This window comes from Carassius gibelio, chromosome B2 (assembly GCF_023724105.1).
Source record: "Carassius gibelio isolate Cgi1373 ecotype wild population from Czech Republic chromosome B2, carGib1.2-hapl.c, whole genome shotgun sequence".
NCBI classification, from domain to species: domain Eukaryota; kingdom Metazoa; phylum Chordata; class Actinopteri; order Cypriniformes; family Cyprinidae; genus Carassius; species Carassius gibelio.
The window spans coordinates 2,303,358-2,321,025 of record NC_068397.1 but is presented as its reverse complement, the minus strand read 5'-3'; the positions used below and the strand labels follow the sequence as shown (position 1 = coordinate 2,321,025).

Genomic DNA, 17,668 nt, shown 5'->3' with positions numbered 1-17,668 from the left:
TGAAAATAAGCCATTAGTGTATTTGTAGATATGACATACCACACAATCCATATTGGCATACTGCACACAAGTCAACTCATAAGGCTAGAAAGTTAAAAAGTTAATATTTTTTTAGTTAAAAGGTTAAATCTGGGTTTCACACACCTGGCCCTCTTGGTCCACTGTCCTACAGAGTTTGGCTCAAACCCAAATCAAACTCACCTGAGCAAGCAAAGCAAGGTCTTAAGTTTTAATAAAAAAGTTACAAACAGTTGGTTTAGATCAGGGTTGGAGATAGACTCTGTAGACTGTGGATGCCAAGGGCCAAAATTTAGAAATTATTTGGCAATTCTTTGAAATTCTTTTAGGGTTCTTTGGCATTTCAATACCATTAATGCCACATCACGCATTTGTGAGAAATGTAAAAGATGTTTTAGCTGCAAATAGTTTCTGTCCATTGTTTTTGGTAGTATAGTTTAATGTTGCAATGACTACTGATTAATTTGTTGGTCTATTATCATGTGTTCTTTCTTTCGAACCATTGTCTATTCAACATGTAATGCCATAAAACTTGGGACTTGACAGTTACTGTACTAGATTGGTAACTAATTTTAAGCTGCCATTATGGAAGAAACTTCTACAATAACACCAGAGAAACTAATCAAATGGATGTGTTTCTTCATGGCTCAAAACATTCCATGTTTTTGTCCAGATATCACTCTGATCAGAATGTGAATATCTTCACTGAAGACAAAAGATGCCTTGTTGTACTTAATCTGACTACAGTCTTAAATAAGACAAGCTTATTTTAACTATCTAATGTCTAATATCCAATATAAACAACTCTACAACAGTGGTAAACAACTTCTTGGTGTCCTACCATCCTGCAGAATGTAGCTCCAATCCTAATAAAACAGACCTTATCCAGCTAATCAAGGGGTTGAGGGTTGTTTGAAATTAGGCAGGTGTGTTGAAGAAGTCTGCAAGAACGCACGTAGCTCACCAAGAGCAGGGCTGGCTACTCCTGCCCTATTTGTAAAAAATATGGATGTGGACTTGAGCAGTACAAAGCTGTGCTTATATGGCTACCCCAAAACAAATATCCTCCTGGTTGATTGTTAATAGTATAAACCTCAGCACATATAATATTACAAGACACCTGGCCACACTGACATCTTAGACTGAAACAACAAATGCTTCAAGTATAGAGATCGATTTCAGTTGGTGCAGTTGGTAAGTTCCATTGGTTGCAGTGCAGTATTGCAGGGATGGGAAATTCTGGCTCTTGGGGTCCACTATCCTGTAGAGCAGTGGTTCCCAACCTTTTTCAACTCGCGGCCCACACAACCAAACACATATGTTTGCGCGGCCCACTTCAAAAAAATCAACTGACCCCGCTATTGTTGGGTTAATAATTTAGTACTCAGAAGCTAGATTTTAAACTATATTTATTGAATAAACTAGGGCTGTGCGATATGGACAAAAAAAAAAAAAAAAAAAACTATCGCGATTTTTTCGATCAATTTTGCAATTGTGCTTTTACAGTCATAAATGCATTCAGGATTAATTTGAAACATATTTCCAAAAGAAAACCAATCAGAGCTTTATCAAAAAGTTGTAACATCTCTAGAACAGACATAAGTCAAAATTATCACTATAGTGAAGATGTAAAAAAATGTATAGACTTGTGGCAAAAAATTTTTTTTTAAAAAAATATCCTTTTACCGCAGTGAGAACGCTCTGATCCGTCAACATTGGCTCAGAAAAAAGGCGCATCACAGACAGTTTGTGAACCTGGAGTTAGGCATATGCGCACGCTCAAATCGTGATTTTAGGACGTTTTCTTTTAATCGCACAGCCCTAGAATGGACTGGAAATGAACAGAAAATAATTCGCGGCCCACCTGCAATACCACCGCGGCCGCGGACCACAGGTTGAAAACCACTGCTGTAGAGTTTAGTTTGACTACAAAATTCAAGTTCACTTTGGTTTTGACTGCATTGCAGAGAAGAACTCTGATTAGACACATGCAACTGAGCAAATGCATATGAAGGCACTGCTGTTATTGCATCCAAACACAGCTTAAACTGGTTTCCATTTATCACTGCCACTACCCATTTTCCTCATTTCCAAAATCTTTCTAGAATTGTTTCTTAATTGGAGTGCAAAAATCTGCCATTTTCTTACACAGTTCCTTAAATTTTTTTTTAATCTTACATTGATTTATCCGATTCATAATATTTTCTGATTATTTACATTGTGTTACAGATCTGAAGTGGAAACAAGTTCGAGGTCACAAGGTGCAATCTTAAACTATCAGAATTTGACAATTGAAAAAAAAAAAGTTTCTCCACTGGGTCTATCCCTTTCCAAGGATATATGAATCAAATGAAACTGATCTATTAAGACAAAACCAACCTAACAGACTAGTGTTAAAACAGACATACATGTTATTTAGATTGATTGAAATTTACTTAACTGATTTCAGACAAATGTTTCAGAGAAAGAATCTAAGATGACATTAACCATGTCAAATATATTCAGGAATGTTTTGGATTCATGCTGATCACTGTGAAAATTAACTGACCAAAAACAATAAACTCAGCTCAGGTTTGATCATTGGAAATTTGACGGTTCATATTTCACCAGGAGTTAACTGCTTTAAGCAAGGTACTTAAGGTTACTCTAATTACTATCAGGTTATGTCCAATGCCTTCTTTTCCATATGCTCTTAAACATTGAGAGAAACTAAAGGGCCTTTTTCACCGAAGGAACGTTTCCATAGTTCCTACAACTATTGGTGGACATATTTGCCTTTTGGTGTGTTCGCACCACAGGAACTGCCAACTATTTTAGTTATCGAAATGACTTTTGAGGCGTTTGTTGACTAAATTAGCTCCTGTTTCAGAGCAGGATCTATTCCAACATAATATGAACTTCCAGTGATGGATGCCATTTAAAACACTGGCACCCACAATTTTAGAAAGCCATGCAAACTTACTCCACGAACATGGAAAACAGCTATATATGGACCAACACTGAAGTCCAGGCAGTTCGCAACTTTTACACTATGGAGGAAATCCAATGCAGTCACTTAAGAGTTCCTACTGGTGGTATGAATGCAACCAAAAAAATGGCCCTATGGGAAACTTTAGTTCCAGTGGGACCAACCTGGTGGCCAGTTCCTATAACTAAGTTCCTGTAATTACATGGTGCAAAATTTCCTTTTGTTGGAGAAAATAAGAAACTTCTATCAATGTGTGCTGCACTGAAGGAGTGGAGAAACTAAATAAAAGGAACTAAACAACTATCTGACTTCACAATTCTTAGGTACATTCAAGTTTCTCAAAGACCTCTGCTCAGTACTGACTCTGTGACTTTGTGCACTTTTAAACTGCACTGTACCAAGCTAAAGCTTGTAATCACTCTAATATCATATTGATTTTCTTCTATGAAATAAACACACCATTCCCCCGTGGTGTAGGCACTTGAGTTTCCTAGCAACTAAAGATTAAATAAATAAATATATAAATAAATAATGACATTCTTCTATAACCAAGATTTAAAGGCAAACTGAAATGTATCCAGTCAGTCTATTTCACCATTCGAAGTGTTTTGTGTTCTTCCATATCAAATTTGACCAGAATCAAGACTGATCAAAAACGTGACAGACAAATGGTACATTCATATATGAAACTTCTGTTTGTGTGTTGATGGAACTGAAAAATTACATAATAGCATAGAGGCATAATGGTTTAAAAGCATGTCTCAAGCACAAGAAGATCAGTTGCAACAGTCAGCAATCGACACCAAATTATTGTTATTTTCTTAACACGTGACACGAAACTACATCCTTAGTTTGAAAAACAGGTTGTGACTTAAAAACTTACTCTGAGAGGCCAAAATCTCTGGATTTATAACGCTGATTGAAGAGCTCTTCCTCCTCTTCTTCCTAACACATAAAATACTCTTCAGTATACCTCCCTAAAAGCATACTATTAATACACTATGCACTTACTGTTAATTAAGGGCATGAATACTACTTTTATATAAAATGCACACAAAAGTTAATGCACTGGATGCATAATTAAAGGTAAGCTAATAAGAAACATACATAATATGTTATTTTGGGGATTATTACTGGTACACCATTGGTCTTACTGCAAAATATTAGGCCTACATTTACAAGTTTATTAGAAAACTGTATTATGTTACCTTTCTTTGTCTTACCTTAGTTAGTTCCTGTGCATTGGCTAGATTATCCACAGCAATAGCCAAGAATACATTGAGCAATGTATCTGTTCACAGCATCGTCAAGAATTTGGGTAGATTTGAATGGAATGACATGACAAGCTTTATTTGCTTGCAAAGCTGTTTTCATGTGAAACTACAAAATTAAATCAATGTAAATGGAAAAAATCTTTTAATTTTTCTTTTTTTCTTCTTTTTTTTAGCACATAAAAGTAGTTATAGCTAAAAAGGATACAGTTCCCAAACAAGGTTAAAACAATAAAGTAGATTGAGGACCACATGCCGTACTGCACCCCGCCTTGTGAGCGAATCCCATTGTACATCACCTCATTCCAGTCCTCTCCAGTAAGAATCTACGGTGGATTAACCAATTTAAACAAAAAATAATAATACAAAAATATGCGGTTTAATGCATCTCATGCAATGTTATTTGAATACATTTTTGTATTCATACTAAATAATATAATTAAGCTGAATATGATTGAAGTTTATGGTTCAAAATGATTTACTTTTTTTAAATTCTTCATGATCTGTGGAGTCTTACCTGAAAGACAGTCATGATGGCTGCTGGAAACGTGTCAAAATTAGTAGGAGTGTAATCTTCAAAGATGAACCTGTGCAAGAGAAAGAAGTGTTTCAATGGCTTTAGATAAAATGGCATTTGTGCTTGTTATTTTTTCTTTGTGAGCATTCATATTGATGCAGATTGCAAAGGTAACCATTTGTTATAGCTTGGAGCCATGACACATCGCTCTGGCGAGCCAGTGGCAATTTACATCTATGCAGTTTCTCTAGTCAACTATTCAGTGGGTCAGAATGTACCTTATAGAAATTTCTCACAATATGTCATGCAGCATCCGTGTCTTTGCTGTTTCTGGAAGGTCCAATGGTGTACTGATGAAAAGTGTGTGAGTGCAGAGAATGTCCACATAACTGAGATGATGTGGGTGGGAAACAAAAGTGTGCATTTCTCCACTGACAGAAGCATGCTGCTTGCATTGTCATTCAAGATAATCTCTCAAATTTCTGCATGCATGCAGTGTGGTTTGCTTATAATTAGGGGTGCGCCGATCCGATATTCAGTATCGGTATCACTCCGATACAGGGATTTTCTGGCTGATCAGCATATCGGTCAGACGAGACTGAGTCATTCGTTTTTAGTCACTGCTCAAGTTACAGTATGTAATCCGCTAGTTAACACACACACACAGCGACACACACCGCATCATGCAGTAACTCATATGTGTGTGAAAACGGTGAGGTGTTAGAGTAGGTAGGTCGGTATCAAGGCTTCATTTAAATTCATTTTTTTCCTTCAGAGTCCTTTGAACTGTATATTTGTTGTTGTAAATTGTTGTAACATTTTGTTTTCACATTTGAGTACAGTATATTTTTAAGTTTGTCTGAAAGAATGACTCTCACATTCTCACCTTCCACCAAACAGCTGCATTCCAAGTAAAGCGAAGACTACGATAAACAGGAAGAGGAGGAAGAGCAAACTGATGATCGACTTCATGGAGCTCATGAGGGAAACCACCAAATTCCGTAAGGATGTCCAGTACCTGATCAAACATACAAAATATCACCCGTTTCTTTACACAGTCATTATTTGACAATACAGTGAACTACTGTTTAAGTGTCTCACAGGATTCTCACAAGAGCCTCACTGTTTAAACACAATTACATGTGAAAATTAATTTAATGCCAACCATACAGAATAACATTGAATTATCCCATATTTAAGAGAAGAGTCTTACTTAAAAATAAAACAAATTCAATAATAAAATAAATTACTTATTACTTATAAACAACCCTTTGTTGATAAATCAAATACAAAAATAATGTGATTGTTTTTTTTTTTTTCAAACTGACAAATAAATCGTTTTTTAAATACGTTTCAAATTATAGTTAAAATTTAACAAAACAAGCAAAAAAATATTATTTTTAAATTGAGCATTTATTTACGCATATGCTATTTAATTTAAATAATGCCTTCGGACAGTTCACACATAAGCAGCAAGAACTTATGACTGGACTGTAACGTGCTTCTCATAGTAGATACCTTTAGATGTAGTTTACTGTGAATATTTGGATTTGCTGGTGGCTATCTTGCAAAAACAATTCTTGAAAGAATATATACTGTATGATACTACTTGGACAAATGTTATAAACTTACTTTGTTATCTTAAAGATCCGTAGCAGACGTAAAGCTCTGAGGACGCTGATGCCAAAAGACTCTCCAGGCCTGAAGAATCCCCAAACCACTTCAAAAATACTACCCACAATCACCTGCACAAAACACAACATCACGCTTTTATAAGGATTCATCCGACTTATGGTCCGTAGGATTATGATTTTTATTAGTATTTTTTTTTATTGGAAAATGCTCTGGTTTAACCCCTGTGTTGTTAAGAACATGTTTGCCTTTTTCATTTCCTAGTTTCTTCTTTCTTTCTTTTTTTTTTTTAAATAAAAAATAAATGCAAACAGCATCATTCTGGCCAAAAACAAGCATTTTTATACATTAAATTACAGTGGCGTTATGTAAACAAACTTGCATTTAAAGGGAAAAATACCTGAAACCAATGGATTTTTGACATGTTCATAAACATCTATATCACTGTGTTTAATATTTATAATGTTATAATATATAATATTTTTATGACACATGTTTTGTCCTCTAAGGACCTCCATGTAACTTTTTAAGTTGAAGCACATAACTTAAACATCTACAGTAACACTTAAACATGAACTCTAAAAGATTCACTTACCCCACAATCAAAGCAGTTAAAGGATGAATGGAAGTAGAGACGGAAACCAAGACCATACATTTTCAGAAACATCTCAGCAAGAAAAAGTCCAAGAAACACGAACTCTGTGTAGTCTGAAAACCGAAAGTGTCAAAACATTTCTGAAGATGTAAACTCTTACTGTAGGCTTGGTTTTTGAAGTATTAACATCATGTCTACTCAGGCAGCGAGCACCAAAACTACATCACTCTCATTATAATCAATGACAGTTCTGGTGGGTTTTGTTATATAAATAGGTATTTGTTTTAGATTTTTAGAATAAAGCATTTAGCCTTAGGAACATCCTTGTTGTTATTCATAACAATTGCATATGATGTCAACTCAGACAAAAGCCTCTGCTTGTCTTTTTAAATAAAAATGCAGGGATTCTGACAGCTTAAGCTTTCGTGACAACACCACCTGCCTTGAGCTACAGAGTGCTGGATGTCCTGTTGTGCCGTATGGAGTAATTTCAGCAACTCTAAGACCTGCAGGGACCATTAAGTGAATGTCCGTCATCAATACACAGAATGTTTCTGACATGTGGAGCAGCAGAGTGGGGCATTTTTCTGTCTGACAGGCCTATTTTCGTGTAGTCATTTTATTAGCAGCAGTTTCACTGGAGAACATAATGTTGCCCTAAAGTGCTTCTGTCAGTTGCAGCACATCTCTGAATAAAATGTGCATTCCAGAGCTGCAAACAGTGCTGCAGATGTTTTTATCCGAAGCAACTTTCAGACGTTACTTTGAGGAGTTTTGAGGAGTCAGCCAATAATTAGATGTTAATTGTAATGACTATTATCACTGCCATTTGGCTTATGTTGATATAATGTATTTTAATGAATAAAGGACATGAATCATTTAAAATATTGTATTATATTGTATGTTGATTTATGAAAATAAAAATATGTTCTTTCTGTGGATTCTAAGTAAAAAAAAAAACTTGAAATGTAATGATATGTGACTGCTGCGCATAACAATGATATAACACTTTTTAATGAATAAATAAACAATAAATCAATAAATAAATTGATGAATCCAGATTTCAATAAATAAATAACATTTTTAGTGACCAGCATCAGTGTGTCACGGTTCGCATGTTTGTCTATTCATTCGGTGTGTACTGTTCTGGTCTGTTTGTCTATCAGCATCAGCTGTGCTGACAAACAATCAGATCAGTGGCAGGTGCATCTTGTTTATGGGTCCTACATATAGTCCTGTGTTTGTCATGTTCATTGTCAGATCGTTGTTACTGGTTCTCTGTGTCTCGCTCTGTGCAGTTCACCTCCAGTTCCTGTTCTATTGTGACTCTTCTGCCACCAGTGCCAGTGCCTTGGACTATTGCCCAAGTTTTGCTTCTCGCCATTGTTTTCCATCATTTTATCGTCTTCGAAGATATTCAGCCCACTGCAGTCTCTGCGCTGCCAAAGACCTACTGCCGACCAGAGACTTTGTGCTTTCCATCCTGCCTTGTCTTGTTCTCTTGAGAATTCTAAATAAACCTTTCGCATTCGCAATTGGATCCAGTGTTTTCGTACCTGACATAGTGTTGAATCTAACCCGTTATGGATCCAGCAAATGTTACTGAACTGAGAGACAATTTGAATAACAATGCTCATTTTGATCATCAAGATGAGCAGATTCTGGCGACCGACCGAGCAGTTCAGGCCTTGGTAGTGCAGGTTTCTGACCTTACTAACCAGCTGCAACATCTGAGAGTCGAGTCTGCCCATGCGCCCACTGCACCTAAACCATCATCCGCTGTTCCACCCACCGACTGACCTACCATCAGCACGGAACCTCGTCTGCCACCTCCTGCTGCTTATTCGGGACAAAATGTTCACTGTTCTTTGCTCTGCAGCATTCATCAATCCCTACTGAGGAGTCAAGGTGGTGTTTGTCATTATGCTGCTGTCAGGACGAGCAGCGCTGTGGGGAACAGCAGTATTGGAGCAGCTGTGTCTGGCAGCAGCACAACAGGTCGTGGCAGACTATTCCATTGAGTTTCGGACACTGGCAGCGGAGTATAGGCAGAACAATGAGGCGCAGTGGGACATGTTTCTGCATTGGTTGGCCGACCATATCCTGAACGAGATTTATGCTCTGGACTTACCCACAACGTTGGATGGTTTGATTGACCTGGCCATTCGAGTAGACACACGGCTGCAGCATCAAAACCTTCGGATGCAGAAAGGCCTGGTTCCGGACACGGAGATTTGCCATCATCGCTCCATGGATACGGTCGGTCCCTCATTCGATCCTGAACCCATGCAGGTGGGCAAAGCTTGCCTCTCCCGGGAGGAGAAGGAGCGGAGAAGAGCACAGGGACTCTGTTTGTATTGTGGAGCTGTGGGACATTTTGCTTTGAACTGTCCAGTAAAAGTCAAGGCCCATCAGTAGCGAGGAGGTTACTGATGAGTGGCATTGCCTTGGATGAATCCTCCCAAGAATCTATGCTCCTCCTGGTCAGACCGCAGTGGGCCACATCACATCATTGGTGTGACGCTTTCTGAACTCTGGGGCAGAGGGTAGCTTCACGGACTGAGACCTGGCACGCAGACTCGGGATTCCTATCGTGCCCATCACTCATTATATCTCTGTCAACACTCTGGGTGGACAACTCCTGTCTTCTGTCACACATTCTAGCGGACCGGTGAGTCTAGTCACATCAGGCAACCATGTGGAGTAGATTCGGTTCCTCCTCATTGACTCTGCTTTTGCTCCTGTGGTTTTGGGGCACCCCTGGCTCACACTACATAACCCTCACATAAAATCCCTTCAGTACACAGTCATGTCTTGGAGTGAGAGTTGTCATGGGTCTTGTTTAGTGTCTGGTTGTTCTTCTGTGTCTTGTTCTGTGTTGCAGGATGAACAAGCGATGAACCTGTCTAACATGCCCAGGGAGTACTTCAACCTGAAGGAAGTGTTCAGTAAGTTTTGGCTGCTTCTCTTCAGCATCGTCCCTATGACTGTGCTATATACTTATTGCCAGGTACATCTCCGCCTAAGGGCAGATTATACACACTTTGCACTCCAGATTGGGAGGCCATGGAGAAATATATTTCTGATTCTCTATCAGCCAAACTCATCCGCCCTTCCTCCTCTACTGCAGGGGCGGGATTTTTCTTTGTGAGTAAGAAGGATGGTTCCCTGCATCCTTATATTGACTATCGAGGACTGATCAACATCACGGTAAGGAACACTTATCCTTTGCCACTGATGATGCGGAGAATTCATCCCGGCTTTTTTTATGTTTCAAAGATTAAACCCCTTATTCGTTCTGTTATTAATCCGCCTACCCCCGTTCCCCCACCGCTGAAAATCGTAGATGGAGAACCAGTTTATTCGCTTAGTCGTATTCTGGACTCAAGGCGGAGGGGATGCGGATTCCAGTATTTGGTGGACTGGGAAGGCTACGGTCCAGAGGAGAGGAGTTGGCATATTGGATCACTCCCTTATCGATGATTACAATCGCCAGGTAGGACCCTCTGGGAGCATCAGGTGACCCTCCTAGGGGGTGGGGGTAATGTCACGGTTCACAGGTTTTTCTGGTCTGATTGTCTATCAGCGTCAGCTGTGCTAACGAGCAATCAGATCCACGGCAGGTGCATCTTGTTTATGGGTCCTACATATAGTCCTGTGTTTGTCATGTTCATTGTCAGATCGTTGTTACTGGTTCTCTGTGTCTCGCTCTGTGCAGTTCACCTCCAGTTCCTGTTCTATTTGGACTATTCTGCTGCCAGTGCCTTGGACTATTGCCTGAGTTTTTCTTCTCGCCATTGTTTTCCTGTCTTCGAAGATATTCAGCCCACCAGTGTTTGGAATAACGGCGTTTAAAAGAACGGCGTTAGGTAACGACGCAATTTTTTCAGTAACACGGTAATCTAACTAATTACTTTTCCCGTCGTTACAACGCCGTTAACGTTACTGAACGTTAAATGCGGTGCATTACTATGCATTGATTTAATAAACTATGCAATCTGAATGCACTCCTGGCTCACACAGCGAGTGAGCAGGTGGATTAATGAAGAGATAAGCGGTTGTGATTGGCTAAGGCAGAGTCATGTGTTTCATGGTTGCCAATCAGAGCCAGTGTTTTTACACACATGCCGGCAAACGCGCCGGTGCCAGCAGCGCCAAACATACACACGCAACAGCTACACAGAGATTCGCAGCAGAGATGGCGAGTCAGGTGCAATCCGATGAAAAGTTGGCATTTTCAAGGTGAAGATATAAGCACTACTTCAAATTAATTGTGGTCAAAGGCAAGAACGTGCATGTAATGTGTACATGTAATGTGTGACACGCATTTACAAAGCTAGTGGCCAAAAACACTAACAGTAACGCAAATAGTTACTTTCCCTGGTAACGAGTTACTTTTATTAGAGAGTAATTCAGTTACTAACTCAGTTACTTTTTGGAACAAGTAGTGAGTAACTATAACTAATTACTTTTTTAAAGGGGGCGTGAAATGCTCGTTTTCACTCAATCTCCTGTTAATCTTGAGTACCTATAGAGTAGTACTGCATCCTTCATAACTCCAAAAAGTCTTTAGTTTTATTATATTCATAAGAGAAAGATAGTCTGTACCGATTTTTCCCGGAAAAACACGAGCGGCTGGAGGCGTGACGTGTGGGCGGAGCTAAAGAATCACGAGCGCGAGTAGGCTTTTGCGTTGGGAGCGTTTGAAAGCTGTGACATTACCTTGAGGGAAAAAACCATCATCCAAAGCAAACCATGGCTAACAGTCAGATTCACCCATTTATTTATGATCCAGAATCAGATCCCGATGCTGAAACTGAACGAGAGCAGCAGCAGCAACGACTCGCTCCGAGCGGGGCTCGAACCCGGGTCTCCGATGGGAGGCGGACGCACTAACAAGGAGGCAGAGATATTTTAAACCGTTTTACTCACCGCCTGTGGTTCCAACACACAATCGTGACCCTTTTTCGAAATGCAGGGAACAAACACAAACACTTACACAACTCCGTTGATGCTCTGTAAAAATAAACTCCATCCACTGGTCCCTTAATGCTGTTTTTTTTTTTGGTAATCTGTGCAGGGTTGTCTTGCCCTGGCAACCAAAAACACACTCCTTTTGTGACATTTCGCGACGCTCTCGCTCTGATCAGTGAATGTCTGTGCTCTCAGTGCTCTGCTATACGGGAGCGCGCGCTCTTCCGGCAGAAGTGCCTCAGGACCCATATAAGGAAATTCCGCTCTATCTAACGTCACACAGAGCCATACTCGAAAAAAACTTTCCCAAACTTGTGACAAACCGGAAGGAGTATTTTTGGAACAGAAATACTCCTTCAAACGTACAACTTAATTTTTGAAACTTTGTCCATGTTTAGCATGGGAATCCAACTCTTTAACAGTGTAAAAAACTCAATATGCATGAAATAGCATTTCACCCCCCCTTTAAAGTAACGTTCCCAACACTGCAGCCCACTGCAGTCTCTGTGCTGCCAAGGACCTATTGCCGACCAGAGACTTTGTGCTTTCCATCCTGCCTTGTCTTGTTCTCTTGAGAATTCTAAATAAACCTTTCTCATTCGCAATTGGATCCAGTGTTTTCGTGCCTGACAGCGTTATCTATGTCTAATTACACTATTAGTTGGTTAGTTTTTTGTTTATTTTTGAACCGAATAAAGCCAAATCTTAAATTGTGGCTTTATGTGCAATGCAGTTACCATTAAGAGACCAGCAATTCGCTCAGTTTTTTTTTTCACTGCGCAACAGGGTTGTCAGGTCTGTGTAACAAAACTAGACCAATTGCTACTCAAAACGAGCACAATTACTGCCAAAGCTTATTTTCAAGTGGAAACTGGCTCCAAAATCAAAAACACTCCAAAATCCTTGGTCAAAATGGTTCAACCCTCCAACCCTAATTAAACACCAATTAATCAAGGGCTAGTCAAACTCACTAGATATATCTAGCATTAGTTGGAGCTGGATGGAACTAAAATCTGCATGACGTTGGTCTCTTATTCTTTCTTTCTGGGTAACAGATGGTGCTCCAGTTATATACGCCATGGGCTGTTTGACTTGCATTAGACCAACCCTGAGGCTGTCTACTGATAATTTTTTGAACTCTCCACAAAACTTATTTTCAAGCAATGAATATGATTAGCAAACCAAATGACACTGGTCTAATGCATCTGTTAAAATGCAACCCTCTTTTTACAAGCTCTTTTTTAGATTTACTAACGGCTTGTGCCATTGCAAACCCTCTTTTGATGTAAAAAAATTAATAAAAACACACACACAAAAAAAAATACAACTGTCAGGATTTACTAAAGACGCAATGAAAGAGAAGTTATTTTTAGCAGCTGACCTTAATGAATATGCATTTGTAGGAGTTTCCCTTTCAGATGCTAAATTAATGGAAGGAGAGTATTTAAATGAATCATGCAATGTAAGTATGATCTTGCGGCAGTCAATTCATTTTGGTATTTGCACCATTGTTTATCACCCCCAAAAAAATCATATCTTAACCCATGCTCTTGGTAGATTGGATTGGTCATCATGGAAATGTGCTGGTTGTGTCTGTGTTCTTGCAAATTGTCAGTAAATCACCCACAAAATTTTAATCTTTTCACTTTTATGGGTTTGTGCTCTCATGCTAATGTGCCCTGTATATAAAATTGGTCCCTAAGATGCTAAAAGGAATGGTTGGGAATATTTTCTAAATGTCAGCTTCAGCTATTCGAGTTTCCCTCACAATCCAAAGGCGAAGGTGTCGGTGACAGTGTAAATGTGTGAGTTTTTCTTAGTTCCAAGGTGTTTCCCGTGTTGGGATCAGCTCCATCACTCCCCTGTGACTCTACAAAGAGTAAAGTATAATGTATAGCTTCATAACTGTTTTGCTGTCTCCTCTTGATGGATGTAGAGGGAACAGACCATAGGTGGATGCTGTTCTTCAATATGTGTGTAGTTTCTTTGGGCATAGAGTGAATGCCTTAGACTTTGGCTCGATCTTCTGATGCGTTGTTCAGTCTATGACATTGGCTGTAATGTCTTTCGGTTCACAGTTGTCAAACAGTATAATAGGTTCTTCCCATGACACATCCTTTAGAGGTTTGTGAGGTTGAGTGTGCTCATGTCAGCCTTTCTGAGTCTCTTGAGGAAGTGCAGTCAATGTTGGTCCTTTTTTTACCAAAATGGGGGTGTTCTATGTGAGGTCTTCTCTTTTACAAGGATACTCCATACAAAAATGGAACTTCTCAGATGTGCTGTATATGACTTTCTTTCTTCAGATGAGAAAATCCATCTCTGTGAGTCCATATGCTGAAAGTGTATGGGATGACTACAGTTGACATCACACATAAACCATCACAAAGTAAACATGATGGTAACCTTACTTAATGAAACAATTTATATAATGTATCAACTCAATCCATGTGTGACAGTTGGCCGGAAGCTATGGTTTATAGTAACAAGGATTAAAGTCTTCTTATTTCTTCAGTAAATACTAATTGCAGCATATGGGCTCAAGGGGAAGTCGTGGCCTAATTGTTATAGAGTTTGACTCCAAGCCCTAAGGTGGTGGGTTCGAGTGTTGGGCTGGCAATACCACGAATGAGGTGCCCTTGAGCAAGGCACCGAACCCCAACTTATCCGTAGATGCCGCAGCATAAATGGCTGCCCACTGCTCGGGTTGTGTGGTCATGGTGTGTGTGTGTGTGTGTGTGTGTACTTGAGATGGTTTAAATGCAGAGCATGAATTCTGAGTATGGGTCACCATACTTGGCTGTACATTGCATTACTGATTTGTCAGCTGGTGTTGAATGGATTTGTTCACTTTGTGTGGTATTTGAAGCATCCATTTTGGAGGTGAGTGATGATAAGGCAATTTTCATTTTTGAGTGTAGTATCCATTTTACCTCTTTACCTCAACATCACCTTGGAAATAATAACCATCGCTTTAGTTTCAATTAAATTTAGAACTAGATTGATGTCTTTGCACCACAGCTAAAGGTATCTCACCTTATGTCTGCATGCTGTCTTGAAGCTGTGTGAAGCAGCACAGCCACCACTTTGTTGACTGAGATGTCATTAATCAAGAGATTCTTGACTATCTGTCTATACTTATTTACACTTGAAATTTATTATTTTGTTTTGTCACCAGATCTGTAAAAAACTGCTAAATGTGTCTCAAGTAAGACCTGGGCATTTATCCATAGTTTCCAGTTGAGTAATATGGTTATAGTCATCTAGACAACTGTTAATGTTACAATGGTTCATACTCCTCAACCATCAGTGGTGAAGCTGATGCACACTTTAATGGATGTCATGACTAATTTTGTGGCTGATTCGCATGGATCTGCAGTGCAGGAAAGAAGATAGAGTGGGGGTGGAGAAATGCTCTGAACATTTTTTTTCTCATAAGTTGATGTAGATATGACCAAAGATGCCCAAAGTAGGGATAATGGGGGTGACATGCAATGGGGGCGAGAGCTAAGTTCAAATAATTAGTGCTCATTCTGCTAGATTTATCTGCTGCTTATGTCACTGTGACTCATCAGATCCTCCTATCAAATTAACTGGTCACTGGTGTTCCTCAAGGATCCGTTCTTGGAACCCTCCTCTTCTCTATACAGTACATCACTGGAACCCATCATACGTTTTTCCTACCATTGCACCATTGCTATGCTGACGACACACAGGTTTATTCTGGAGGTCATAATATTAATAGGGACAAAATGGTTGTAGCAACACCAATTAGCATGTCTGTATAGCACAGGAGTGGCCGCTGTGGCCAAGCATGCTTTTAACTAACCAGATTTTTATGCATTATTTGAATGCATTATTACTATTAACATCTTCCTACACTTACCTGATGCAAATCTGTAAACAAATGCAGCTTAACATTTTTGATCAACAAGACCCTAAAACCTCATCTACAACTGAAAGTATTATGAATGATAAAATTAGTAAAACTGATTGCACAGACAGACTTTAAATTTAATGCCAATAAATTCATACCATTTATTAATTATCATAATGATTATTACAAATAGTACAGTAGTAGTAGTGGGGTGAATGTGATACTTACACTGAATAATAGTAAGCCATTCTGGTTGGTTGTGATGAACGATGGAAACACAGATGGTGTTGAGCGCCACCAGACTGAGGACTATCCAATAGAAGCTGTCAGTTTTAACCATGCGACGAATAGATATCCGCAACATGCGTTCCTTGCGCCGCAAGTAAGCAGCGGGCCCTCGTCTCGCTGTCCGTATACCAACCCTCGGGCGGGGGCCACCTGACACACCCAAAAATATTAGATATATCCATAATCTAACAGAATCTCATTAGAAATGCAATCTTTGTTTCCTATTAGAAAGTCAGCAGTGTTATTTCAAAAGCCTGAAAAATAAAGATGATTTTATGGAATATGTGTTGACAGTGGTTGTTTATTTCCTTTCAGACAAATTGTTAAGATGAAACATTTTGAATTGTATCTCAAACATAAATAAGATTACACAGTGTAAAACATGTCAAGTCGAAACAAAGAGGTGGCATTTATATTATACTCACCAACAGTAGAGACTTCAGAATATTTCTCCTCTCCCGGTCCTCGTCGCCTTGCATTTTTCTTGCTGGTGGCCCGTTTCAAAACTAAAAATTAAAAGGGTTAAATGGCACCACGTGTTGGCCTTAAGCCTTTTTTTTATTATAAAGGTTTAGTAGTTAAAAGAATATACAAATGTGCTGTTACCGTCTGGAAGTATTTGTTGTAGCTGCTATTACCCAGCTTAAAAGGAACATTCCCAAAACTTTCTTTAATATTTTTGAAAGCTATATATAATGTTATTTGTACCTGATGAACGTTATAAGAAACATTATTGTAACCATTAAATAATGTTACAATCATAACAAGAAAACTGGACATTTTAACATTCTTAGAATATTAAAAATAAATGTTTACAATATTTTGGGTAAAATCATTATAATAGAATGTTGTAAGAAACCTTTGAAAAATGTATCGCTACAAGACAACTGGACATTTCAACATTTCAGTAACAATGTTTGCACCACATTTTTATAACTTAAATTTGTATATATAGGAATAGTCTCACTACTGAAAAAAATTCCTATGGACATATTTTCTAAATTATTTTCTGAAAATGGGTCATCTATGTTTATAGAAGATAATTTAATGCTATCTTTAACTCTTCCCCATGTTATAAATGTATGATTATTAATAACATAATTAACAACATCAGTCCTAAAATCTTTTTTATTTTATTTTATTTTTTTACTTTTGTTTTTACACTTAATAACACATTTATTTGTACTCAAAATTAAATTCATACCATCTAACGCTGATCTCCCAGAATTCTTGTTTTCTTCTGCAAGCATTACTTCCTCTTTGAAAGAGAGAGAGAGAGAGAGAGAGAGAGAGAGAGAGAGAGAGAGAGAATTGATATAATATATTAACAATGAAGTAATAAGATTACTCAACATCAATTAAATCAATTATTGGTTTATTCACTCTGATTTGTGAAAAAAAAAAAAAAAAAAAAAAAAATTTTGTAGGCCCCTGTACTGTAGAAGCATCAACTATTCTGAGCACAGACAGGCACCTATGCAAACACTCCAGTCAGTGAGTCAGTGTCACCTTTCCGTTGACCCTTCACTGC

The 17,668-nt window shown here is 38.6% G+C and overlaps 1 protein-coding gene across 1 annotated transcript in view; it reads right to left on the bottom strand.

Moving 5' to 3' along the window:
- cacna1eb (calcium channel, voltage-dependent, R type, alpha 1E subunit b) overlaps positions 1-17,668 on the bottom strand; it is a 71,195-nt gene that overhangs the window by 33,019 nt on the left and 20,508 nt on the right. The window contains exons 7-16 of the mRNA XM_052548087.1: positions 17,342-17,395; positions 16,563-16,643; positions 16,078-16,287; positions 7,002-7,114; positions 6,407-6,519; positions 5,661-5,792; positions 4,775-4,844; positions 4,466-4,583; positions 4,210-4,277; positions 3,870-3,931 (exon numbers count right to left, since the gene is read on the bottom strand). Coding sequence (XP_052404047.1) covers positions 3,870-3,931; positions 4,210-4,277; positions 4,466-4,583; positions 4,775-4,844; positions 5,661-5,792; positions 6,407-6,519; positions 7,002-7,114; positions 16,078-16,287; positions 16,563-16,643; positions 17,342-17,395 — 1,021 coding nt within the window. The remainder of the gene's footprint in view (positions 1-3,869; positions 3,932-4,209; positions 4,278-4,465; positions 4,584-4,774; positions 4,845-5,660; positions 5,793-6,406; positions 6,520-7,001; positions 7,115-16,077; positions 16,288-16,562; positions 16,644-17,341; positions 17,396-17,668) is intronic.